The sequence below is a fragment of the Ahaetulla prasina genome, chromosome 2, assembly GCF_028640845.1.
Source record: "Ahaetulla prasina isolate Xishuangbanna chromosome 2, ASM2864084v1, whole genome shotgun sequence".
In the NCBI taxonomy this organism is placed as follows: Eukaryota; Metazoa; Chordata; class Lepidosauria; order Squamata; family Colubridae; genus Ahaetulla; species Ahaetulla prasina.
The window spans coordinates 302,674,058-302,699,407 of NC_080540.1; the positions used below are offsets into that span (position 1 = coordinate 302,674,058).

General features: G+C 44.1%; 1 protein-coding gene across 1 annotated transcript in view; it reads left to right on the forward strand.

Annotated features, from left to right (window-relative positions):
- The window catches only part of LOC131190757 (basic proline-rich protein-like), a gene marked incomplete at its 5' end in the record, with an annotated part of 496,338 nt that extends 471,882 nt beyond the window's left edge, over window positions 1-24,456 (forward strand). Inside the window, 4 exons of the mRNA XM_058168112.1 lie at window positions 12,774-12,796; window positions 16,255-16,265; window positions 24,226-24,254; window positions 24,356-24,456. Coding sequence (XP_058024095.1) covers window positions 12,774-12,796; window positions 16,255-16,265; window positions 24,226-24,254; window positions 24,356-24,456 — 164 coding nt within the window. The remainder of the gene's footprint in view (window positions 1-12,773; window positions 12,797-16,254; window positions 16,266-24,225; window positions 24,255-24,355) is intronic.
- Between the last annotated feature and the right edge of the window lie 894 nt (window positions 24,457-25,350).

Below are 25,350 nucleotides of genomic sequence, written 5' to 3' on the forward strand. Positions count from 1 at the left end.
GGTTGGATCATCGCAATCTTGGTCCAAACCGTCCTGAAGCTGAACGATTTTATCGTATAGATTACCGTTAAACTCCTCAGCTCGACCCTGCAGGGGGTCATCCCATCCCTCCTGTTGAAGGAGGGAACGGGTCACCCAAAACAGAGCGGCCGGGCAGTTATCTGCTGATGCAATGAGGGTGGAAACGTAGGAACGTTTCGCCTCCCTCATTGCCACTAGGTAGGTCTTAGTAAAAGACCTCACTAGTGTCCGGTCAGCCTCGGAACAGCTGGACCTCCAGGTACTCTCTAGGCGTCTTCTCCGGCGTTTCATCTCCCTCAGCTCCTCGGAAAACCAGGGAGCCAAGTGAGATCTACGCCGGGTCAGAGGCCGCAAAGGCACGACACGGTCCAAAGCCCCAGCCGCGGCCCGTTCCCAAGCCGCAACCAGTTCTTCAGTCGTGCCGTGAGTAAGATCCTCAGGGAACGGCCCAAGCTCTGTCTGGAACCTCTCCGGGTCCATCAGGTGCCTGGGACGGAACCAACGCATTGGCTCCGTCTCCCTGCGGTGGTGAGCGGCGGTCCGAAAGTCTAGGCGAAGAAGAAAATGATCTGACCATGACACTGGTTCTTTCACTATATCTCCTAAATCCAGATCATTAACCCACTGACCAGAGATAAAAATCAGGTCTAGCCTCCCCCAATGTGTGTAGGGCCATCAGTTACTTGAATCAGGTCCAAGGCCGTCATGGAGGCCTGGAACTCCTGAACCACCGTCGATGACAAGCCGGCCGATGGCAGGTTGAAATCCCCCAAGACCAAAAGTCTGGGAATCTCAACCGCCACGCCAGCGAGCACCTCTAGTAGCTCAGGTAGGGCTGTAGACACGCAGCAAGGAGCCAGGTACGTGATCAACAGCCCCATCTGATTCCGATGGCCCCACTTCACAAGGAGGGATTCACAGCCAGCTATCTGAGGAACAGTGGACTCCCTCGGCTCCAGACTTTCTTTAATCACGACCGCCACCCCCACTACCTTGGGCCTCGGCTGATGGAATGCATGGAAACCCGGAGGCACAGTTCAACCAGGGTACACCCTTCTGTGCCCAACCAGGTCTCCGTAATGCCCATAAAGTCCGTGGACTCTCTGAATAAGGTCACAAATCAGGGAGCTTTATTAACCACGGACCGGCATTGCAAAGCATCAGTCAAGACCCAAGCTCTGAGGGTCTTGACCATCCGGGAACAGTGAGGACTGAGGGCCGGAGCACGTGATCGCTTAAACATCGAACACGTGCTCCCAAAGGACGACACGCCCCTGCCTCCGCCATATCTGCCTCCCACTTACCGCATAGATGGAATAACACTCTCTGCTCTGTACAATCCCTTCCCCCCCCGTCTTCGGACCAACTAAAATGGTGTCGTGAGCGCGTGCTGGGACTGGACATACCCTCCCCGATGGGTTTCCCCAACACCCGCCCTCCCCCCCAACCCAAACCTGTCAATTTCCACCCTCCCCTTAAAATTCCCATTAAAATTCCCCTTAAAAAGACGGTTAAAACAAATAATTAAAAATCCCCTGAGTCTCCTATTTTTGGCAAGCCACTTCTCGGGGTTCCAAAACCCGTCCTCAAGATGGGCCCTCGATAGTGTGGGGGGCCAAACCCGCGAGAGAGGGGAATCTCGCAGGGCAAGAAGGTCAGCCGCTGTGAATGTCCGCATAGTAGGAGTCCGCCAAACAGGCCCATCCTGGACCAGTCAAGGTGGTAACTGACAACGCCAGCTAATCCGGGTGAGCCACAGTGAGGGATAGTTCTTAGGTGGTAGATGAATAAAACCGCCATGATTCAGTCAGTTCACCAGCCCCTCATATACAGACATCATCAGTGTTGAAGGAAGAAAGAAGAGGAGGAGGGACTTTGGAGTCCTTGATGCTACCTGAGCTTGGTTCTTTTCCTGCAGACATTTCATGACCCAACTAGAGAACATCATCAGTGCTAGAAGAATGTGGGGTTATGGAGAGGAGGAGGAGGAGGAGGAGGAGGAGGAGGAGGAGGAGGAGGAGGGAGGAGGGAGGAGGAGGAGGACTGTGGGGTCCTTGGTGCTCTCTGAGCTTGGTGGTTTTCTTGCAGACCTTTCATGACCCAGCTAGGTAACATCATCAGTGCTAGTAAGGAGTGGGATTTGCTCTCAGTTTATATTCTAGTCTAGTGGTTTGTCCTGTCAGTGTTGATGGGAGTGTTCTTGGTGGTTCCTTGATTAGGCTGTTTACTGTGGGCTTGTCAACAACTGCCAAACAAGCCAAGAGCAAACAGCCCAACCAAAGAACCTCTAAGACCGTCCCCACCAACCCTCACAGAGCAAGTCACTAGAACATAAACTGAAAGCGAACCACACTCCTTACTAGCCCTGATGATGTCACCTAGTTGGGCCATGAAATGTCTGCAAGAAAACCGCTAAACTCAGCGAGCTCCAAGGGCCCCTCATTTCAACCCTTTGCTACAAATATTCTCTTTTATTGGCAGATTTAAGATTCTGACCGGGAAGTCTGGGGATGGAGTCCCAACACATCTGGAGAACATCAGGATGTCACAGAGTCCTAGATAATGAAATAACCTGACAGTCACCTCCTCCGTTTTGAGTCACCGGTTCTCTTAACAGAATAACAGAATTGGAAGGGACCTTATAGGTCATCTAGTCCAACCCCCTGCCCAAGCAGGAGACTCAACACCATTTCTGACAGATGGCAGTCCAGTCTCTTCTTGAAAGCCTCCAGTGATGAAGCTCCCACAACTTCCAAAGGCAACTTCTGTTCCATGGGTTGATGGTTCTCACTGTCAGAAAATTTTATCCTTATTTCCAGGTGATCAATTTCCATCCATTATTCCTTGTCTGGCCTTCGGGAGCCTTGGAAAACAGCTTGACCCCCTTCCTCCTCTCTGTGGCAGCCCCTCAAATATTGGAAGACTGCTCTCCTGTCTCCCCTGGTCTTTCTCTTCACTAGACTAGCCAGGCCCAGTTCCTGCAACTGTTCTTCATGTTCTTGTTTTAACCTCTAGTCCCCTCATCATCCTGGTTGCTCAAAGTGCTTCTGCATCTCCTAACATTAACCTGATATACTACCTTTCTACCACCATTCAAGGGCTCCTGTCCTACTAAAGATGCCTTCTTGATTTGTTGACTTTGGATAGTCTTTTCTAACCCTTCATCTGGATGTCCACAGATGTCTCATCCTTCCATATCTTGGCAAAAATGCAAGCAACATCTTGGAGGCATGTAGAATATCGGAATTAACTGAGTCGGAAGGGACCTTGGACGTCCAGAGTTGGCTTGCACAGAGATGATGGTGAACAAATTTAATAAATAATAATAATAACAATAACAACCACAACAACAGAGTTGGAAGGGACCTTGGAGGTCTTCTAGTCCAACCCCCTGCCCAGGCAGGAAACCCTACACCATTTCAGACAAATGGCTATCCAACATTTTCTTAAAAATGTCCAGTGCTGGAGCATTTACAACTTCTGCAGGCAAGTTGTTCCACTTATTAATTGTTCTAACGCTCAGGAAATTTCTCCTTAGTTCCAAGTTGCTTCTTTCCTTGATCAGTTTCCACCCATTGCTTCTTGTCCTGCCCTCAGGTGCTTTGGAGAATAGCTTGACTCCCTCTTCTTTGTGGCAACCCCTGAGATATTGGAACACTGCTATCATGTCTCCCCTAGTCCTTCTTTTCATTAAACTAGACATGCCCAGTTCCTGCAATCATTTTTCATATGTTTTAGCCTCCAGTCCCCTAATCATCTTTGTTGCTCTTCTCTGCCTTCTTTCTAGAGTCTCAGCATCTTTTTTACATCGTGGCGACCAAAATTGGATGCAGTATTCCAAGTGTGGCCTTACCAAGGGATTATAAAGTGGCACTAACACTTCACGTGATCTTGATTCTATCCCTCTGTTTATGCAGCCCAGAACTGTGTTGGCTTTTTTAGCAGCTGCTGCACACGGATGGCTCCTATCTAAATGGTTTTCCACTAGGACTCCAAGATCCCTCTCACAGGTACTACTATTGAGCAAGGTACCACATATACGGTACCTGTGCATTTTGTTTTGTTTTTTGCCTAAATGTAGAACCTTACTTTTTTCACTGTTGAATTTCATTTTGTTAGATAGCGCCCAATATTCTGTCAAGATTTTTCTGTATCTTGAGCCTATCTTCTGGAGTGTTGGCTATTCCTGCCAGCTTGGTGTCATCTGCAAATTTGATGAGTTCCCCATCTATCCCCTCGTCTAAGTCATTCAAATGAACTCCTCCTGGCTGGATGCTGACATTCTTACTGACTGCAGGGACAGAAGCATTAAGAGTGTCTTCTCTAATGAAACCACATATCAGAAGTTGAGGGAGAACATTCCCCCCCTCCACATGGTTGTTTTGGGGTGAAAAAGCATTGAAGGGGTTGAGAAGGGCGCTGGGGGGAGGGGAACCAGTAGACCCTCCCTTACCTTGCCTTCTTTTCTTTTTCTTTTTCTTTATACATTTTTCTTTAACATATAAAAGTATTTAATAAACAGTATATGGTCTGGATCATTTTACATATACATAATAATAGTAATAATAATAATATTCTTTACTTGTATATAATAGTATTCTTCCAGCTTCCAATTTCTACCTTTATTATCTAACCATTGATAAAACAAATCCCAAGTTCAAAAATATTCTGCTCCTTCTCTATCCATTATCTTTAGTGTTAACCTATCCATTTCTGCACAATCTAATATTTTTTTGATTATATTTTCATCAAAGTCTCCTTGAGTCATTGGCTCACCTGGTGCTTGCCATTTTTTTTTAAATTTACATTTATATCCCGCCCTTCTCCGAAGACTCAGGGGGGCTTACAGTGTGTAAGGCAATAGTCTCATTCTATTTGTATATTTACAAAGTCAACTTATTGCCCCCCCCAACAATCTGGGTCCTCATTTTACCTACCTTATAAAGGATGGAAGGCTGAGTCAACCTTGGGCCTGGTGGGACTCGAGCCTGCAGTAATTGCAGGCTGCTGTGTTTCAATAACAGGCTATCTTACAGCCTGAGCCACCACGGCCCTTTAGCTCAAGTCCCTTCCAGCCTAACCAGTATCCAGCTGGCCTTGGCTGACCCCCAAAATCTGAGTAGCTCTGGTTCTAGAGAAGGTCGGGATGGGACCTTGGACTCAATCTAATCTAATCTAGAACCAGTAGAAAGTAGTGGCTTCCGATATTTTGCCCAGCAGTTAGAAGTAGGATTATATTTTAACCTCTCTCTCTAAATTTGCATCGTTTTGCTCTTCTTTCTATGATCTCTCCTGTTCAATCATCCGAGCCATAAATCAGCAGTTCATTTTCTTCCTGTTTATGCAAAAAGTCCATAAGAGGTTTGCAGTCGATAACAAATGTGTATAATGTCTCCTCTCTAATCAGAGAAGTCAGTTCATTCATCCCTGGTGCAATTCATCACCCAAGGTCTGGAGCTCGGCCAGGATGGAGGCTGCCTTGGCCAGGTGGGGCTACCCGAGGCTGGTAAAAGTCCAGGTAAAGGGGGGCCCACTTGCTTGGCCTTCTGAAAGAGCCAAGGTGTGGGGTGTGGGGGCGGCAGAAGATTCCCATCCCCTGGTCTCCTATTGTTTTGGTTTTTTTAGTTTCTTATTTAATCCTCTTGAGCTTCATTGCCTTGTATTACGTTTTTATCATATTGTAAGCTGCCCAGAGCTTGCTGCAACTAGTGAGATAGGAAGGAAGGAAGGAAGGAAGGAAAGAAGGAAGGAAGGAAGGAAGGAAGGAAGGAAGGAAGGATAAAGAACAGAGAAGAGGAGAGGAGAAGAGGAGGAGGAAGGAGGAAGGAAAGAAGGGAAGGGGAAAGGGAAGGGAAAGGGAAAGGAGGGGAGAAGAGAGGAGAAGTGAAGAGAAGAAAAAGAGAGAGGAAGGGAGAGGAACGGAAGGGAGGGAAGAAGAAGGGGAGAGAGGGAAGAGGAGAGAGGAAGGAGGGGAGAGGAAGCAAGGAGAAAAAGAGGAAGGAAGGAAGGAAGGAAGGAAGGAAGGAAGGAAGGAAGGAAGGAAGGAAGGAAGGAAGGAAGGGGGAAAGAGATAAAAGAAAGAGGGTAGGAAGGAACGAAAGGGAAGGTGGGGAAACCTTCCCTGGGGCTTCCAAGAATAAGGCAAGCCATCTAGGGAGATTCTTGTATTCTAGGCAAAAAACAATGAAGTTGCATGATTTAGCTTTTTATGAGGGTCTCAACAGCCTCAATCCATCAGAGGTGGCGGCAACCTTTTTCTTTTCCTCCTGGAAGCAGCCCTGGTTTTTCCCCATTCCCCTAAAAAGAATTTTTTTTTTCTGAAATTCCAAATCCAAAAAGAAAATTTGAAAAAGGAAAACAACACCACCAGCAACAAAAAACAAACCAACAAACATGCCTATAGATTGTGTGTCACACACACACACCGGTTGAATACTGATAAATATGTTTCAAGAATAATAGTTGCCCCCTTTGCTAAACAGGGGCACAATTTCCTGAACGTTCTCCTAAATCTTCAGCAATTCGCTTCTTCCCTCTTGCCTAAACTGTTGGCAAGATAACGCGCCCAAATAACGCGCCCATTGAAAGCAGAACTCCGAGGCAGGTAGATTCCTCAAAGAACATCTTTATTGGGCTCATCGTATTGGCACAGCCAATGAAAACTAATTCTAACATTTCCCGCAGTTTTCACCTAATTAAAAAGAGTAAAAATCCCCCCTCCCAGGTGTCCCCGGTCACATTGTCCAATGAATATAGCAGGCAGGCTTCATCTCCTCCTTCAACAGCTGCCTGTTGCAATGACCTTGGTTCCCACAAGAAAAGTTTTTGTTTTGACTGCTAGCTGGGCTATCTACTTCCCCTCTCCCTTCCCCTCTCTGGCTTCGTGGCAACTGTGAGGCAGCCCAAGATGGCTTCAGCCAGGTTTGCTTCAGAGTTGACATAAAGTAGGGAATCGCTGTGCCATCTCTTTGGCCCTTGGCCAGGGCTCCCTCACAGCGGCCAACTTCCTGACACCTGCCATCTGTCCCGCTGCTGTGTTTGGTCAGAGCACCAATGACCCACAACATCCATGGGGAAATCAGCTCTTAGCGTGCACACGGTCCTCGGCCCGCCTTCCCCAGCTGCCGCAATTGTGTTTCTGTTGCATTTGTGCCAATGCGATGGGCACAACTGTGGGCTTCTTGATCCCATGCCCGCCTTTGGCTCTGCAGGGGACCCAGGTGTACGTTAGGAGTGCCTCGAAAACAGGTGCAATGGCATTATAGGTAGACCTCGATTTAGGACCATAATCCAAAATTTGGACCACAATCCAAAAATTCCATTTCTATGATCACAGGTCTCCATCTCATCAAGCCCAAAGTAAGTCCTAAATGGTATAGGACCATGATGGCGAACCTATGGCATGTGAACCACAGGTGGCATGCAAAGCCCTCTCTCTGGGCACGCCGGCCATCGCCCAGCCCAGCTCCACCGTGCACGCATGCACCTCCCGCAGGCCAGCTGGCCTTTGGGTCTCTGCTGCGCATGCGCGGGGCCTTCCCCAATCTCCGCAGTTACTCCCACCAGCGCGTGCTAACTTTCTCCTGCATTTTTGCCGCCTGTGCCTTCCCCAATCTCCACAGGATCCACCCTCTGGAGGTGTCTCTCTGTGGCGGAAATGCAGGAGAAAGCTAGGGCGCTCGGGGTGGGTGGAAAAACTGAGAAGATCGGGGAAGACACGGGAGGCAAAAATGCAGGAGAACCAACCTGGAAGCCAAAACAGGGGGTGGGGGTGGGGGCGGCAGATGCGCCAGGGGATGGATGCGTGGGGCCAGGGCGCATGCGTGGAGGGCACTTGCATTGCATTTTGGTGATTGGGGCACACACATGTGCCTTCGCGGGCACGCTTTTGGCACTCTGGCATCAAAGAGGTTAACCATCACTGGCATAGAATCTCCTGTCCGGGGGGTTGGACTAGAAGACCTCCAAGGTCCCTTCCAAACCCTACTTATCATTCTATGATGTTCTCTTGACTTATTCCAGAAGGATATTCTTTTTTTTTTTTTTTTTATTCAAAAAGTTTTACAACATTTTTTTCCCCCCCTTTCCCCCCCTCCCTCCCTGCAACCCCTCCCCGACTTCCCGGAACGAGCACAAGGTATAGTTAAAAATAAAACAAACATATGCTAAAAATTTTCGTCCCAACAATTATACCCTACAATCATCAATTCCTAACTTCCCCAAAAGCAATCAAAATAATACATCATAATCATTCAAAACAGTCTGATAACTCTTAGTCTGATATCTCGTTGAATATAGTCAATCCATTTTTCCATTCCTTTAACTATCTTTCTTGCGTATTGTCTTTCAAAAAGCCTGATTTCTTAGCCATCTCAGCCATATTGGCAACTTTGAATATCCATTCTTGTATTGTTGGTACTTGTTTTTTCTTCCAATATTCTCCTATGTGTTATCTTGCTGCAGTTATTAGATTTAAAATCAATTTAGTCTCAATTACTGTACAATCCGTAATAATTCCCAACAAGAAAAATTGCGGCAGGAACTTTATCTTCTTTTTCAGAACATTTTGTAAAATCCACCAAATTTTTATCCAAAAGGCCTTTATGTCCTTACAAGTCCACCAAATGTGAAAATATGTAGCGTCATCACAAATACATCTCCAACATTTTGCATTTCTGGATACATAACGATAATTTTTAGGATCTAGATGCCATCTATAAAACATTTTATAAAATTTTCCTCAGATTCTGTGCCTGCGTAAATTAACATTTCTAACAAATTCTTTCCCACGTTTCCAATAATATTGGCTCCTGAAAATTTTGTGCCCACTTTATCATACAGTCCTTTACCAAGTCCCTTTCAGAATCTATTTCAAGTAACACATTATACAATCTTTATATGCTCCTGAGACTGATTTCTAATTTGCTTTACCAAATTTCCTCGTTCTGCTCTATACCAATTTTCTGATCTCCTTCCATCTAGCATGTAATTGCTCATATTGAAACCAAGTATAATTTTTCCTTCCTCTCTCTTAATACTTGCAGAGATTTTAACTGCAAATTACCTCTTTCAGTATACAAAAGATCTTTATATGTAATCATTTCCTGATTCTGTTCTATATTTATATTTTCTACTGTATGTCTAGGACATGCCCATATAGGAACCTTATAATTTAGTTTATAAGTATTTTTCCAAACACATGAAGGGCATTTCTTAGCACATGATTTTTAAAGGCCTTATCCACTTTTTGTCATAAATTAAATATGCATGCCATCCATATAACAAATCATAACCTTCTATATTCAAAATTCTGTCCTCTGTTAAATTAAACCAATCACTTATTGCAGAGAGCAGCTGCTTCATAATATAATTTAAAATTAGGCATTTTAAACCTCCCTTTCCGAGAATCTTGAATTATTTTCATTTTAACCCTAGCTTTTTTACCTTCCCATATAAATTTGTTAATTCCCTTCTGCCATTCCTCAAGATTCTTATCTTTCTTAATTATTGGTATCATCTGAAAGAGGAATAAAAATCTAGGTAAAACATTCATTTTAATAGCAGCAATTCTCCCAGCAAAGATAATTGCAATTTTTCCAAACAATCAACTCCTTCTGAACTTTTGCCATAAAACCTCATAGTTATTCTTATACAATTTCACATTTGATGTAATATAAACCCTAAATACTTAACCTTCTTTACAATTTCAAATCCTGTTACTTCCTCTAGTTTTTCTTTCTGTTGTCTGGCCATATTTTTTTATCACTTTTGTCTTTTCTGATTTACCTTAAACCCTGAGACATTGCCATATTGATCAATTATTTCCAACAAAGATTTACTAGAATTTATAGGGTTTGTTAAAGTAATCACCAAATCATCTGCAAAAGCTCTTAACTTATATTCATACTGTCTAACTCTAATTCCCTCTATCTCCTTTACTTCGTATTTTATCCAATAATGGTTCTAGAGTTAAAATAAACAATAATGGTGATAAAGGACATCCCTGTCTTGTTCCTTTCGCAATCTTAAAAGGTTCTGTTAAGCTACCATTGATTATAATCTGTGCTGTTTGCTCTCCATAAATTGCCCTAATTATTCTTAAAAAACCATCTCCAAATTGCATCTTTTCTATTAATTTAAATAAAAAATCCCAATGCAATCGATCAAAAGCTTTCTCTGCATCGAGAAAAATAAATGCTGCTGGAATAAAATTTTTCTTTTCTAAGTACTCCAGTAAATTAACAATCTGCCTAACATTATTCCTCATCTGTCTCCCTTTTATAAATCCAGATTGATCATTATGAATTCTTAGCTGCAGAATCAACATTAATCTATTAGCTATTATTTTAACAAAATCTTATAATCATTATTTAAAAGTGAGATTGGCCTATAATTCCCAGGTTTAGAACAATCCTGTTCCTCTTTTGGTATCAATGAAATAAAGAGGTTCTCCATGAGAATTCCCCTCCTAGTTATATCTGATTAAATAATTCCTTAAGTGGACCTAACATCTCATCCTGTAAATTCCTATAATAACTAACTGTAAGCCCATCCGTACCAGGAGTTTTCCCCATTTTAATTGTTTAATTACCAAAATAATTTCTTCCGAGGTTATAGGCGATTCAATTCATCCGTTTGTTCTAAAGTTAAATTTTTAACCTTATATTCCTTCAAATATTTATCAATATCCTATTCAATATATTATCTTTAAGATATAAATTTGTATAATATTCTAAAAAGCTTTTTAATTTTATCCTGTTGATATCTCTCTTTACCTTTATATTCTATTTTTCTATAGTACGTTGTTTTGTCTTTTCCTTAAAGTGTATGCTAACCACCTACCAGGTCTATTTGCGTTACAAAAGTATTATGTTTGGCATATTGTATATTTGTTGCCACCTGATCAGCCATTATCATATTAAATTGATTCTGTAGTAACTTTATTGCATCTTTAAGTTTTTGATCATGTGGTTATGTATTAATAATTGTTGTTTCTTATAAATTTCCTCTTCTAAATACCTCGCTGTCTTTGTTGCTTATTTCTCTGTCTATTATTAAGATATATTAATACACCTCTCATAAAAGCTTTACTGCAGTCCCAAACCATTTCTATCGATGTTTCATTATTCAAATTATAATCAAAAATTCTTTCATCTTTTTACATTGATTTACATTATCCTGATATCTAAACAAATTTTCATTTAATCTCCAAGTTCTTCTACCCTCTTTTCCATATTGCAATTCCATCCAAACAGGACTATGATCAGACAAACATCTTGGAAATATCTTAGTTTTCTTCACCCTAAAAAGCAAATCATTAGAAATTAAAATAAAATCAATACGTGAGAAGGATTGATGCCTATCAGAGAAAAAGTATAGTCTCTTTCCTCCAAATTCCAGTCTCCATACATCTCTTAACTCAAAATCTTCTATCATATCAAAAAGGATTTAGGCAGCTTTGCATGTGCAGGTATCTTCTTGGAAGAAATTCTCTTGTCCTTCGTGTATCTATTACTCCATTCCAATCTCCCAATATAATACCACGATTTATAATCCCATAGATCAACTTATCATATAACATTCTATAAAATTTTTCTTGTTGCTGGTTGGGTGCATATATACCAAGCAAGAGAGTCCTTTTGTTTCTATTGTAAGTTCAATAGCAATATATCTTCCATAAATATCTGCCTCTATTAACTTGGCTGGTATATCTTTTCTCAAATAAACCACTATGCCATGTTTTTCTCCAAAGCTGAAGCAACAAAATGTTTACCTAACTTTGAGTTTATTAGGTACTTTTGATCTGATAATTTAATATCGTTTCTTGTAAGCAAATAACATCATTTTAAATTGTTTCAAATAATGAAATATTTTTCTTCTCTTCTGAGCTGAGTTCAAACCATTGACATTCCAAGTCAAGATTTTATTTGCCATTACTGGGCTGCTGAAGCCTTTGGGCAATCAACTGAAGATCGTCCTCCCGTATCTTGGCCGTGCTCCTCCCACCGCTTCTGTAGCAGAGTCCTGAACTTTACTTTGAGTTTGTTGCTCCTTTTCTTTACGCTTAAGGGCTCCCTCGTCAGTCTTTGTTCTTGTGGTTGTTCCTCTGATGGTAACATCACTGGAATCACCTCAGCTTCCACACCCATTTGAGTCTCTTGAATTCTTTTTCTATTATTTCTATTTCAAATTTCAGCACTGTAGAAAGAAAATCTTTGGCCTTAAGCACTGTGTCAATATCTTCTTCCTGATAATACACTGTCAAGCCAACTGGAACCTCCCATCTAAATTGAATCTGGTATTTCTTAAGTTCTTGTGTAAAAATGTAAAGTCCTTTCTATCCCTTAACATCTTGGGAGGATCTCTTTCAAAACCTTCAACTCCTGTTCCCCTATTTTCAAGTTTTTCTGAAAAGCAACTTGCAAAATTTGATTCCTCACTGTTCTTTTCAAAAAATAAACCACAATGTCTCTAGGAAGTTTCTTTTGCCTAGCAATCCAAGAATTAACTCTATAAATTTTGTCAATTTGATAAGCAACCTCTTGTGGATCAAGTTCAATAAATTCAGCCAGAGCTTCTGATAAAAAATTTTTTAAATCTTCCCCTTTCTCCTCATTCAAACCTCTAATTCTCAGAGCTCCTTCCATCATTCTATACTGCATCACCACCACTTGATCTTCATTTTTATCCAATTTGATTTGCATTCCCCCCATTCTATTTTCTATTTGTTGATTTGACTGAACAATTTCTTGCACCTCCTCCTCCACCACCTCCAGTCTTTTGCCAAACCTTGAAAAGCCATCAAAAATATCTTCTCTTATTTTTTATTCTCTTTTATTTCTTCTCTTATTTTCTCATTATTATCCATAATCTCCTTAAACCTTTCTTCAGACACTTTCCTTGCTCTTTAATCAGATCTTCTAAAGCTGGTTCAGAACCCTTCTTCTAGTCTTAGGTGGTTTAGTAGCCATTTCAGTTTTAAAATTCACAAAATATAAGTCTAGAAACTTCTCTTTCCCCTTTAAGTATAGGAGAGCTCAGTTCACTTCATTAAAATCCACACATAACATTTCTTATCTTCTTAGTTGCACAGACTGTTTAAAATTCCATTCTTCACTTCACTCCGTTCAGACGCCATCTTTAAGAGTCAATTAAAACAAAGGAAAAAAAATTCCTCTTTTTTTAGAAGGTAGAAGTCAGGAAATCAAAAATACTTGCAATCCAATAATTGTCCGCTTGCATTCATTCCGTCTGCTTAAAGAGATCCATAAAGATAAGACAAGTAGCAGAGATGGACACTTTCTTCTTTTCCTGCTTTTGCAGACACGCACTGAAGTCGGAGAATGGCAGGAATATTTATGGGACCCGTCGACCCTTCGAGGCTCTGCTTAATTAAAACAAAGCCTCTGGGGAGGTCTACCAACATTTCCTATTTCTCTTATCTTCCCCCTTTCATCCAGGGAAAAAGATTAAAGCCGGCTTTTCCTGGCTTACGATGTTCAGTGCGGAGCCCCTTTAATTAGGGCTCAGCGAAGAGGTGGAGCCACCCGGAAGTCTCAGAAGGATATTCTTAACTGGACAGAAGGTCTCCCAAGAACTTATCCTCCTCGTTTAGTTAGGGATCCTGCCAAAATTTGTAATTACTCAGTTCGCCAGATTAAGCTATTCAGCGACTAAAGCTTTGTTTTTTTTAAAAATAGAAATTCAGAGCTGTTGATCTCAAAAATGGTCATGGAAAATATCTTTTATTTCACTGATACCAAAAGAGGAGCAAGATTGCTCTAAACCCGGTAACTACAGGCCGATTTCACTTTTAAATAATTTTTTTTTTTTTTTTACATTTATATCCCTCATCAATTAAATAATGGTTATAAGATTTTTGTTAAAATAATAGCAAATAGATTAATGTTAGTTTTACAACAAAGAATTCATACTGATCAATCTGGTTTTATAAAAGGGAGGCAGATGAGGAATAATGTTAGACAGATTATTAATATATTGGAATATTTGGAAAAGAAGAATACTTCAGCAGCACTTATTTTTTTGGATGCGGAGAAAGCCTTTGATCGATTGCATTGGGATTTTTTATTTAAATTAATAGAGAAAATGCAATTTGGAGATTGTTTTGTTAGAATAATTAAAGCGATTTATGGAGAGCAAACAGCTCAGATTATAATAAATGGTAGTTTGACAGAAGTTATTAAGATTGCAAAAGGAACGAGACAGGGATGTCCCTTATCACCACTATTGTTTGTTTTGACTCTGGAACCGTTATTGGATAAAATACGAGAATTAACGAAAATAGAAGGAATTAAAATTAGACAATATGAGTACAAAGTTAGAGCTTTTGCAGACGATGTAGTGGTTACTTTAACAAATCCTATAAATTCAAGTAGATATTTGTTGGAAGCAATTGATAAATATGGAAAGGTATCAGGATTTAAAATAAATCAGAATAAAACAAAAGTGATAATCAAAAATATGTCTATACAACAGAAACAAAAACTAGAGGAAATAACAGGATTTGAGGTGGTAAAAAAGGTTAAATACTTAGGGGGTGGATTATTCAAAATGTACTGAAGAAGAAGATAAAGTTCCTGCCGCAATTTTTTCTTTTGGGAATTATAACGGCTTGTACAGGGATTGAGACTAAATTGATTCTGAATTTAATAACAGCAGCAAGACTGTTGATTGGACAATACTGGAAGAAAGAAGAGGTACCTACAATAGAAGAATGGATATTGAAAGTCATTAATTTGGCTGAGATGGCTAAAATCTCAGCTTTTTTAAAAGACAATTTAAAATTAAGAAAGATTAAGAAATATCAGATTGCCTTTGAATAATTAGGAAATATTATTTTATGTAATGGGGAGGGGGTTGGGAGATGAAAAGATTTGGATGAGGTTAATTGGATTAGAAGGGAAAAATTTTACTCCATGTTTGGTTTATGTATAACAATACCTTGTGATTGACCCGGGAAGCTGGGGGAGGAAGGAGGGGAAGGGGTTTTCTGGGAGGAGGGGAAAAAGGAAATGTTTTGTTTTTAAAACTTTTTCAATAAAAAAAAATGGTTCTGTGATTTGCACAAAACCTCATTAAAGCTAAACTTTTCTCTCAACAAATCAAGAATTTGGGGGGGAACCTTAACATTTATGCAGATTTAAAAATTCTGCATATATTCATGGTGTGTGTGTGTGTGTGTGTTTTCAGGGGAAGACACAAATTAGAAACAGTGAGGTCCAAGTAGCATAAATAGCACAAATGGCCATTCATGGGTTTTTTTTAAAAGGAAGAAAAAAATGTCTTTTTTGCACGGAGTTGATTAATATTCTGCAGCTGCCTCAACACAACTTTCTGCGTACAGGGTTGGCCCCCCACCCCTGCAGGCTGTTAGAAAAGCAGTCAAGACCTGGAGCTTTTCCTGGGTCAGCATGAACAGGGCGGCCAATTAATAAGTTATATTTTAGCTTTAGAGTCGGTTTTAATGCTCCTAAATGTGCTGTTTGTGGTTTGCATTTGTGTTGTTCAGGTTTTCGTAGGCTGACCAGAGTCACATTGTTTAAAAGATGCAGCTGAATGAATGCTCTAAATAAAATTAATGGATTTTCATCTGAGCTACTGAGAAATATTTGAGTTTGTACAAGACACAATGCACTGAACCATAAGCCAACCAAACAGCTAGATTCGGAAAACGTTTAAGCCATTATCCTCAAGCAGAGTTTGAGCTTTGCACAATTGATAAAAAGCCACAACGACAACAGAGAACAGAGAACCTAAAATAATAGGGCTGTTGCTACCTTCTAGGCAGTTCTTGGTATTTGGTAGTTGAACTATGAAAAAGATAACAAAACTTCCCATCCACTTTGATGGAGCAAGTCAGTTGTATATAAGCAGAGAGCAAACCCTGTTTCCTTCTAGGACTGATGATGTTACCTGGTTAGGTCATGAAACGTCTGCAAGAAAACAACCCAGCACAGAGAGCCCCAAGGACCCCACAGTCCTCCCCCTCCTCCTTCTTCCTCCTCTCTGTAAACCCTCTCCCTTCTAGCACTGATGATGTTACCTAGCTGGGTCATGAAATGTCTGCAAGAAAACCACCAGCCTCAGAGAGCACCAAGTTCAACCTTGAGCTACAAACCAGTGGTAGGTGGTTTCACTTACCTTTGCTACCGGTTCGCACGTGTGTGTGCATGCGCAGAGTGCCTTTGATGATGGGTGGGTGGGTGGGTGGAGCCTCTGCCACCGTTGCTACCGGTTCACCCAAACTGAGGTGAACCAGTAGCAACCCACCATTGCTACAAACCTATCAAACCATGGCTTAGGACCGGGCTATTTACGGGACCGCCTACTGCCACTGTTTGTCTCCCACCGACCCGTGCGCTCTCACAGGGAGGGACTCCTCAGGGTACCATCAGCCAAGCAATGTCGACTGGCGGCCCCCAGGGGGAGGGCCTTCTCTGTGGGGGCACCCGCCCTCTGGAACGAACTTCCCCCAGGACTTCTCCGCCACGAGCTGAAGACATATTTATTTATCCGCGCAGGACTGGCATAGAATTTTAGACATTTTTGTTCGGTTTTAAATCTATTTAGTGGGTTTTATTGTTTTAAATATTGTTTTAATTTGGGCCATATTTAATAAGTTTTTTAATTACTGTTTTACCTTGTATTTATTCATTGTTGTTTTATTTGGCTGTGAACCGCCCTGAGTCCTTCGGGAGAAGGGCGGTATAAAAATCTAATTAATTAATTAATTAATTAATTAATTAAATAAATAAATAAATAAATAAATAAATAAATAAATAAATAAATAAATATCAGTATTACTTTTAATCCAACATGGGATAGAATTAGGCACACTCACCATGGTTGGTCCTCCAGAGCTGGGAAGATCTGTATCCCCAACATCTACCTCTCTAGACTATTGTTTGCAGCACTCTCTATTCCCCATTCTCTCTCCAGATGAAACATCAGAACCAGATTTTGAATTTTCCCCACAGACGCCACCTGAGGACAAGGGCAGGACATGGGATTGTCAACCTCCGTTCCTCACAACCAGGCCTTCTTTCTGTTCAGACAGGAGGCCTGAGCATGGGCAGGAAAAGGCAAAAGCCCTGAAGGACGTTTTACCAGCTGGTGTGTGAAAAGGGGGAGGGGGAAATGATGCCTGCGGTTGAGGGTATCTCCCACAAAACCAAAGAGGACTTTGGGACATTCGTTCCTTTATCCTTCTATGAAAGCCTCTGAGATATTAAAGCACACTGTGAAACTCATGATGACAAGTTCCTCCAGACCCACACGGGGTCTTTGTGCGAACGGAATGCAAAGGTGGGGAAGCCCCCTGACAAAGGGGGATTCTTGACACACACACCCTGCAAAATACCAAGCCCAGCGTGAAACGCTGAAGAGCACCACCAGCACTACCGCCTTGAAAGCTCATTGTGGTGAGGTTGGGGTCCTTGGCCTGACATTCTTGCCCTCCCTTTGTAAAGCAAGCAGGCCTGTCCCTTCCTGGCTGACCTCTGGCTCAGCAGATTTGTACAAACAATGCTCAGCAGTCATGGGGTTTGTCAAGGATGACAGACACGGGGCCAAGGGGGTGGAGAAGATGCGAGGCCTGGCTGGAACAGCTGGCTTCTCCGTGACTTCAAGCCTCTGGTTAGGACCTGGTTGGGCTGCTGCATGGATCGCAGGGCTGGGAGGGACCACGGAGCTCTTCTAATCTAGCCCAACCCTCTCTCCAGGAGATGTTACTCCATCCCAGTCAAATGGCTGCCCAATCTTTTCTTGAAAACCTCCAACGATGGAGCACTCACAACGTTTAGAAGTGAGATGTTCCATTAGTTAATTTCTCTCCTCTGGGGAGCTTCCATACATTATGTTTGTTGTGTCTTGCCCGCCCTCAGAGCAGCCGGGGCCTTCTTACCTGCTCCCCAACACTGAGGAATGTATGCCTTCCGGCCCAAGTCCTGGCTCCATGCCCCCACAAACTGCAGAAGAAGGAGCATCTCCCTGCCCCAGCCCTGACTCCATGCCCAGGCAAACGGAGCAGCTAGACCCCTCCCCCTCATCCACAGCAGGTGAGCCTGAGGAGGGTTTACTCCCAAGAACAGCTGATTGGAGTGACCCTCGCATCAGAAGATTGGAGAGGCGGAGGCAACAGAGGGAAGGGAGGGGCAGGCCTTAATGAGTGCTGAGTCATGGAGCCACACCCCATGGCCTATATAAAGGAGCTACTTTCTGGCATTCTCTGAGTCAGGCAAAGTCGAACTTATCTTGCTGAAGTCACTTTCTGGTCTCCTGCCTGCTCTGAGGACTTTGCTAGGACTTTGGGCAGAGCTGCAGAGGCAAGCCTGATTCGGATTTCCCGGACCCAGCCGTCAGCGGAGGAGTGGGACACGACAATGTTTTGCCCTGCGTCATGTCACCATCTGAGCCTGAATCTGCAGGGGGAAACGATCTGGGGGCGGCTTTGTTGGCTTCGGAGGAAAATGGGGAGGAGCAGGGCCAGCAGGAAAGGGCCTTTTGGGATTGGGATGGCTTGTCTAGGCAGGGAGGAAGGCTAACCAGTGAACATGAGAGACTGGCCCCTCCTGATCCTTGAGCACGGAGAGCAGAGAGCAGGTAAGAACAGCGCAGACTGACCAGACTACTTGGGAGGACAGCGCCCCACCCCTCTTTGCAAGGCACACCTGGGGACTGAGACTTAAGGAGATGCTGTGGGGAGGGGCATTTGTCCGGAACAAACGCTGAATTCATGGAATGTTGAGGGCTGATGTTTGAACTTTCCTGAATTCCTTGCATTCTTTCTGGATTACTTGCCATGCTCCCTTTGCTTCCTGGACTCTTCAACTTGCCCTGCTGGATTTCTTGCTGTGCAGCCGTGGCGTTTACAGCTGCCCTCAGCTGAGAGCTGGACTGAAGAAGCAATGAGTGGAAGCTGGTCAGAGGGAGATCCAACCTGGAAATGAGGAGGAATTTCCTGACCATGAGAACAATCAATCGGTGGAAAGGCTTGCTTCTAGAAGTTGTGGTTGCTCATTCCTGGAGGTTTTCAAGAAGAGAATGGACAACATTGGTCCAGGATGGGATGAAGACTCCTGTCTTGGGTAGGGGGTTAGACTAGAAGACCTCCAAGGTCCCTTCCAACTCTGCTATTCTGTTAATCAGTGGAATGGTTTTCCTTCAGCAGTTGCGAGTGCTCCAACACTGGAAGTTTTCAAGAAGAGATTGGACAGCCATTTGTCTGAAATGGTATAGAGTCTCCTGCTTGAGCAGGGGTTGGACTAGAAGACCTCCAAGGTCCCTTCACACACTGTTATTCTATTCTATTCTATTCTATTCTATTCTATTCTATTCTATTCTATTCTATTCTATTCTATTCATTTTCTCTTCTATCTTCTCTTCTATTTTCCCTTCTCTTCTATTTTCTCTTCTAGTCCCTATTCTAGTCCATTGCATTCCATTCTATTCGCCACAGTGGCGCAGTGGTTAGGGCGCAGGACTGCAGGCTACTTCTGCTGCCTGCCTGCAATTTGGCAGTTCGAATCTCACCAGGCTCCAGGTTGATTCAGCCTTCCGTCCTTCCAAGGTGAGTAAAATGAGGACCCAGATCATTGGGGGCAAGAGGCTGACTCTGTCAACTGCTTAGAGAGGGCTGGAAAGCCCTGTGAAGCGGTATATAAGTCTAAGGGCTATGGCTATTCCACTCCATTCCATTCCTCCTGTTCTCCTCTCCTAGCCTCTCCTAGCCTTTCCTGTCCTATATTTTTCTGCTCAGACTTGCCAGGTGAAACTTCAGCCAGCCTCAGCCCCAGCGGTGTCTCCCTCCCAGCTCTCACCTAGTGCCCTGACATCTCCCTCACCCCCTCCGCTTCCCCTCCCCTTCCCTACTTTTGATTAAAGCCTTCTGCTGTTTCTCACGATCCCTCCTAGCTCTCCTGCCTCTCTGTTTTCCGCAAGTCCATTTTCAAAAGGAAATAATTCTCCGTTCCTGGAAGGGATTTCATCACCTCTTCTGCCCTCCTCAGCTTTCCATACCATTCATCAACAGGTTGATCAAGAGCCCCGTCTGGCTCTTCCTTCATTCCCCCCACCCCCAACCCTTCACTTCTCCCGGGTTTGATCCATAACAGGATGTTGCCCCTTTGGCCCTCAGGCATTTGTTTTCTCGTCTCTGGGGGAGGAAGTCGTCCAATAGCTTTGAAAATCCTGAGTATGGGTTGTGCCCAAACAGTTTTTCTTTCTTTTCTCCATTAACTCTTTTCTAGGCCAAAAACTTTCATACTTCCCATGGGTGGCTATGCAGGCCAAGGACCATCAGTTCTCCGTCCTGAATCCTGAAATCAAATGAGGTGGACGTCTTTTGCAAAGCGTCCCAGGTTTTACACCTCAGCAGGAAAAGCCAAAGCTACAGGTACAGATTAGGCCAGGAGTCTCCAACCTTGGCAACGTTAAGCCTGGAGGACTTCAACTCCCAGAATTTCTGGGGTTGAAGTCCCACCAAAGTTACCAAGAAGACCAGATTAGGCAAAACCTGGCTCAGAAACAGCAACTGTAAGATGGACCTTGGAGTCCGACTGGACGGTTACTTAAACACGAGCTAGCCGTGTGCGGCAGCAGCCAAAAAAAAAAAAAGTTAATTCAATCCTTGGTTGCATAAACGGAGGCATAGAATCAAAAATCACGTGAAGTATTAGTACTGCTTTGTAAACCTTTAGTAAGGCCACACCTGGAATACTGCATCCAGTTGTGGTCACCACATCACAAAAAAGGTGTTGAAACTTTGGGAAAAGTGCAGAAAAACATAACTAAGAAAGGCCAAGAGACTAAAACATAGGAAGAACGGTTGCAGGAACTGGGTATGTCTAGTTTGATGAAAAGAAGGACCAGGGGAGACATGATAGCAGTGTTCCAATATCTCAGGGGCTGCCACAAAGAAGAGGGAGTCGAGCTATTCTCCAAAGCACCTGAGGGTAGATCCAAGAAGCAATGGGTGGAAACTAATCAAGGAGAGAAGCAACCTAGAACTAAGGAGAAATTTCCTGACAGTGAGGAAGATTAACCAGTGGACCTACTTGCGTCCAGAAGTTGTGGGTGCTCCATCACTGGAAGTTTTTAAGAAGAGACTGGACATCCACATATCTCAAATTGTATAGAGTCTCCTGCTTGAGCAGGAGGCTGGATTAGAAGACCTCCAGGGTCCCTCCCAGCAATATTCTGATTGATTGATTGATCCAAATCATGTTTCTAGTTCTGATTCTTCTACTACGTTCAGTGGTGCTGTCTAAATCATAAGCAGTAATCAATTCCTGAGTGTTCTCCTCACCAGTTGGATCAGGGGTGAAATCCAGCAGGTTCTGGAGAACCGGTAGTGGAAATTTTGAGCAGTTCGGAGAACCAGCAAATGCTACCTCTGGCTGGCCCCAGAGTGGGGAGGGAATGGAGATTTTTCAATATCCTTCCCCCTGGAGTGGGGTGGGAATGGAGATTTTGCAGTATCCTCCCCCTGCCACACCCACCAAGCCACACCCACAGAACCAGTAGGAAAAAAAATTCCACCTCTGAGTTGGATCTTCTCCTCTTAATCCTACCAACTGCCCCAGAAGCCATGGGGGAGTTCCAACCTGGAAATAACAAGGAATTTCTTGATTGGGAGAACAATTAGTCAGTGGAATGACTTGCCTCAAGAAGTTGTAGGTTCTCCATCACTGGAAGCTTTTAAGAAGAGATTGGCATTTGTCTGGAATGGTATAGGGTTTCCTGCCTGAGCAGGGGTTGGACTAGAAGACCTCCAAGGTCCCTTCCAGCTCTATGATTCTGACACTATAACCTTCACTTTCTCAAGGATGCTACACCTTCAGGTTATCTTATCCATTTTTTTTCTTCACTTGTTGGACACACCTGGATGCAGCATCCTGATATTCCCAACCACAACAATTTGTTAAATGTTCCTGACACCTTGGCCATCTCTCTTCCAAGGTGAAGCAGCCTGGCTGGATGTCAGCCTGAAGCCCCCACCTTCCCCCTCCACACCCCCCATCCCCAATCAGCACCTAAATGGATGTGATTGAGAGAATCCAATTAGCTTCCTGCTGGCACAGCTTTATCTTTCTATTCTTTCAATCAAAGATCTGATGAGCCCTCAGAGACAAAACAACCATTTTTGATTATCATCTTTCGAGGCAGAGCTGTAGACCCAAAACAGCAGCAAGATCCGTGGGTGGAGCTCAACCCAATCTTCCTCATCCAGGCTGTATAGAGACTTTTCCACGGGGTTCTTGGGACATCCCTGGAGTTCACATTTTTATGTTAACCAGGATGGTTACTCAACCTTGGCAACTCTAAGCCTCCATGAGCCTCGGTGGCACAGTGGTTAGAGTGCAGTACTGCAGGCTGTTTCTGCTGCCTGCCTGCAGTTTAGCAGTTCGAATCTCATTAGGCTCATGGTTGACTCAGCCTTCCATCCTTCCGAGGTGAGTAAAATGAGGACCCAGATTGTTGGGGGCGAGAGGCTGGCTCTGTAAACCGCTTAGAGGGGGCTGTGAAGCACAGTGAACTGGTACGTAAGTCTATTGCTAAGATGGATGGACACAGCTGATTGGGGAGTTCTGGGAGTTGAAGTCCACAACATTAGAATTATCAAGGTCGAGAAACACGTTCAAGACCTTCAGTTCTTATCAAAAGAGGCTCTTGGGTGGCTCCTGTTTTTCCTCTAGAAGAGTTCCTGGAGAAATACCATTTTTTCCCTCTCTCCCTGACAGCTGCCTTCTCTCTCTTTGGCCTTCATTCTGTGGACTCAAATTCTCTCACCAAAGCCTGGACACTGCGCCGGTTGGAGGGATTGGGAGTGGGAGGCACCGTTTATCGGTGGTTCTCCTCCTATCTCTCCGACCGGTCGCAGACGGTGTTGACGGGGGGGGCAGAGGTCGGCTCCGGGGCCCCTCACTTGTGGGGTGCCGCGGGGTCGATCCTCTCGCCTTCTGTTTATCTACATGAAGCCGCTGGGTGAGATCATCAGTGGTTTCGGTGTGAAGTACCAGCTGTATGCGGATGACACCCAGCTGTACTTTTCTACGGACCCCACTCCTATCAGTGCTGTCCCGGTGTTTGGAGGCCGTGCGGGTCTGGATGGGAGAAACAGGCTCAAGCTCAATCCCTCCAAGACAGAGTGGCTGTGGATGCCGGCATCCCGGTACAGTCAGCAATCATGACTGACCATCGGTGGCGAGTCATTGGCCCGATGGAGAGGGTGCGCAACTTAAGCGTCCTCCTGGACGAGCGGCTGTCTGTAGAAGACCATTTGTGGCCGTCTCCAGGAGAGCGTTCTACCAGGTTCGCCTGGTACGCCAGTTGCGCCTTTCTGGACGGGATGCCCTATGCGGTCACTCACGCACTCGTGACGTCTCGCCTGGATTACTGCAATGCTCTCACATGGGGCTCCCCTTGAAGGGCATCCGGAGGCTACAGTTAGTCCAGAATGCGGCTGCTGCGGGTGATAGATGGAGCCTCGTGGCTCCGTATAACACCATCCTGCGCAGACTGCACTGGCTACCTGTGGCCTTCGGTGCTTCAAGGTAATGACCACCTTTAAAGCGCTCCATGGCATTGGGCGGGTTATTCTGGGACCGCCTACTGCTACCGAATACCTCTCACCGACCCGTGCGCTCTCACAGAGAGGGTCTCCTCAGGGTGCCGTCAGCGAGGCAATGTCGTCTGGCGACGCCCAGGGGAAGGGCCTTCTCTGTGGGGGCTCCCACCCTTTGGAACGAACTACCCCCCGGACTCCGTCAGCTTCCGGACCTTCGGACCTTCCGCCGCGGGCTTAAAACATACTTATTTAATTGTGCAGGACTGAGCTAGATTTTAAATTTATGGGTTTTAATTGGGTTTTATTTGTATATTTTAATTAACGGGCTTTAAAATAAGTTTTTTAATTGTTTTTATTCTGTATTTATGTGTTTTTAAGCGCCTGTGAACCGCCCTGAGTCCTTCGGGAGATAGGGCGGTATATAAATATAAATAATAAATAAATAAATAAATAAACTTTCTACCAGCAGTAGATTGTGGGGTCCTTGGTGGTGACTAAGCTTGGTTGTTTCCTTGCGGGCATTTCATGACCCAACAGCACTGATGATGTTACCTAGTTGGGTCATGAAACATCTGCAAGAAGAGAACCAAGTTCAGAGAGCACCAAGGATCCTATAGTTGCCCTCCTCCTCCTCCTCCCCCTCCCTGCAAACCTTACTCCTTTCTAGCACTGATGATGTTACTTAGTTGAGTCATGAAATGTCTGCAAGAAAGCAACCAAGTTCAGAGAGCACTGAGAATCCCACAGTCCTTCCTCCTCCTCCTCCTCCTCCTCCTCCTCCTCCTCCTCCTCCTCCTCCTCCTCCTCCTCCTCCTCCAGAACTGATGATATCCATAGTGGGGACATGAGATGTCTGCAAGATAAAACCACCAAGTTCAGAAAACACCAAGGACTCCAAACTTCAACCCTGAGCTACAGAGCTTCTCTTCAGTTGCTACATTTCACCGTTTTTTCTGCTGCTAACTTGGAAATAGCTCTGGACTTTGGCGACCTCTTTCTCTCCCGCCTCCCCAATCATTCTCTTTTCTCCCAGCAATTGTCAACTCTGAACAGTTCCCCAAAACTCACTCAACTGCTAAAGCGTGGCCCTTCCACCCATGTTTGCCATTTTCCCGTCCCTGGGGAAACTTCCACATGCCCCCCTTCACCCAGACCCCACACAAGTGATGGGTTGCTACCAATTCGCGCAAACTAGTTGCGGCAGCAGCGAGAGGCTCTGCCCACCCGCCTGGACCTCATAAAATATGCTCTGTGCATGCTCAGAAGCTTCTGCACATGCACAGAGGTGGTGCACGCATGAACGAACCAGTAGCAAAGGTAAGTGAAACTGACCCCTACCCCACACCCACCTTTTTTTTTTTAATTTACATTTATATCCCGCCCTTCTCCGAAGACTCAGGGCGGCTTACAGTGTGTAAGGCAATAGTCTCATTCTATTTGTATATTTACAAAGTCAACTTACTTGACTTTACCTTAGCTAGAGTGTTAATGTTTTAGGGTCTGCGGGATAAAACATACAAAGAACGTTTGCAGGAATTGGGTATGCCTAGTCTAGTGAAAGGAAAGACTAGAGGTGACAGGATAGCAGTGCTCAAATCTCTGAGGGGCTGCCCCAAAGAAGAGGGAGTCAAGCTATTCTCCAAAGCAACTTAGAACTAAGGAGAAATTTCGGTTCGGTTCTGCAACCCAACAAGAAAAACACAGACTTCAGAGGATAATTAGAACTGCAGAAAAAATAATTG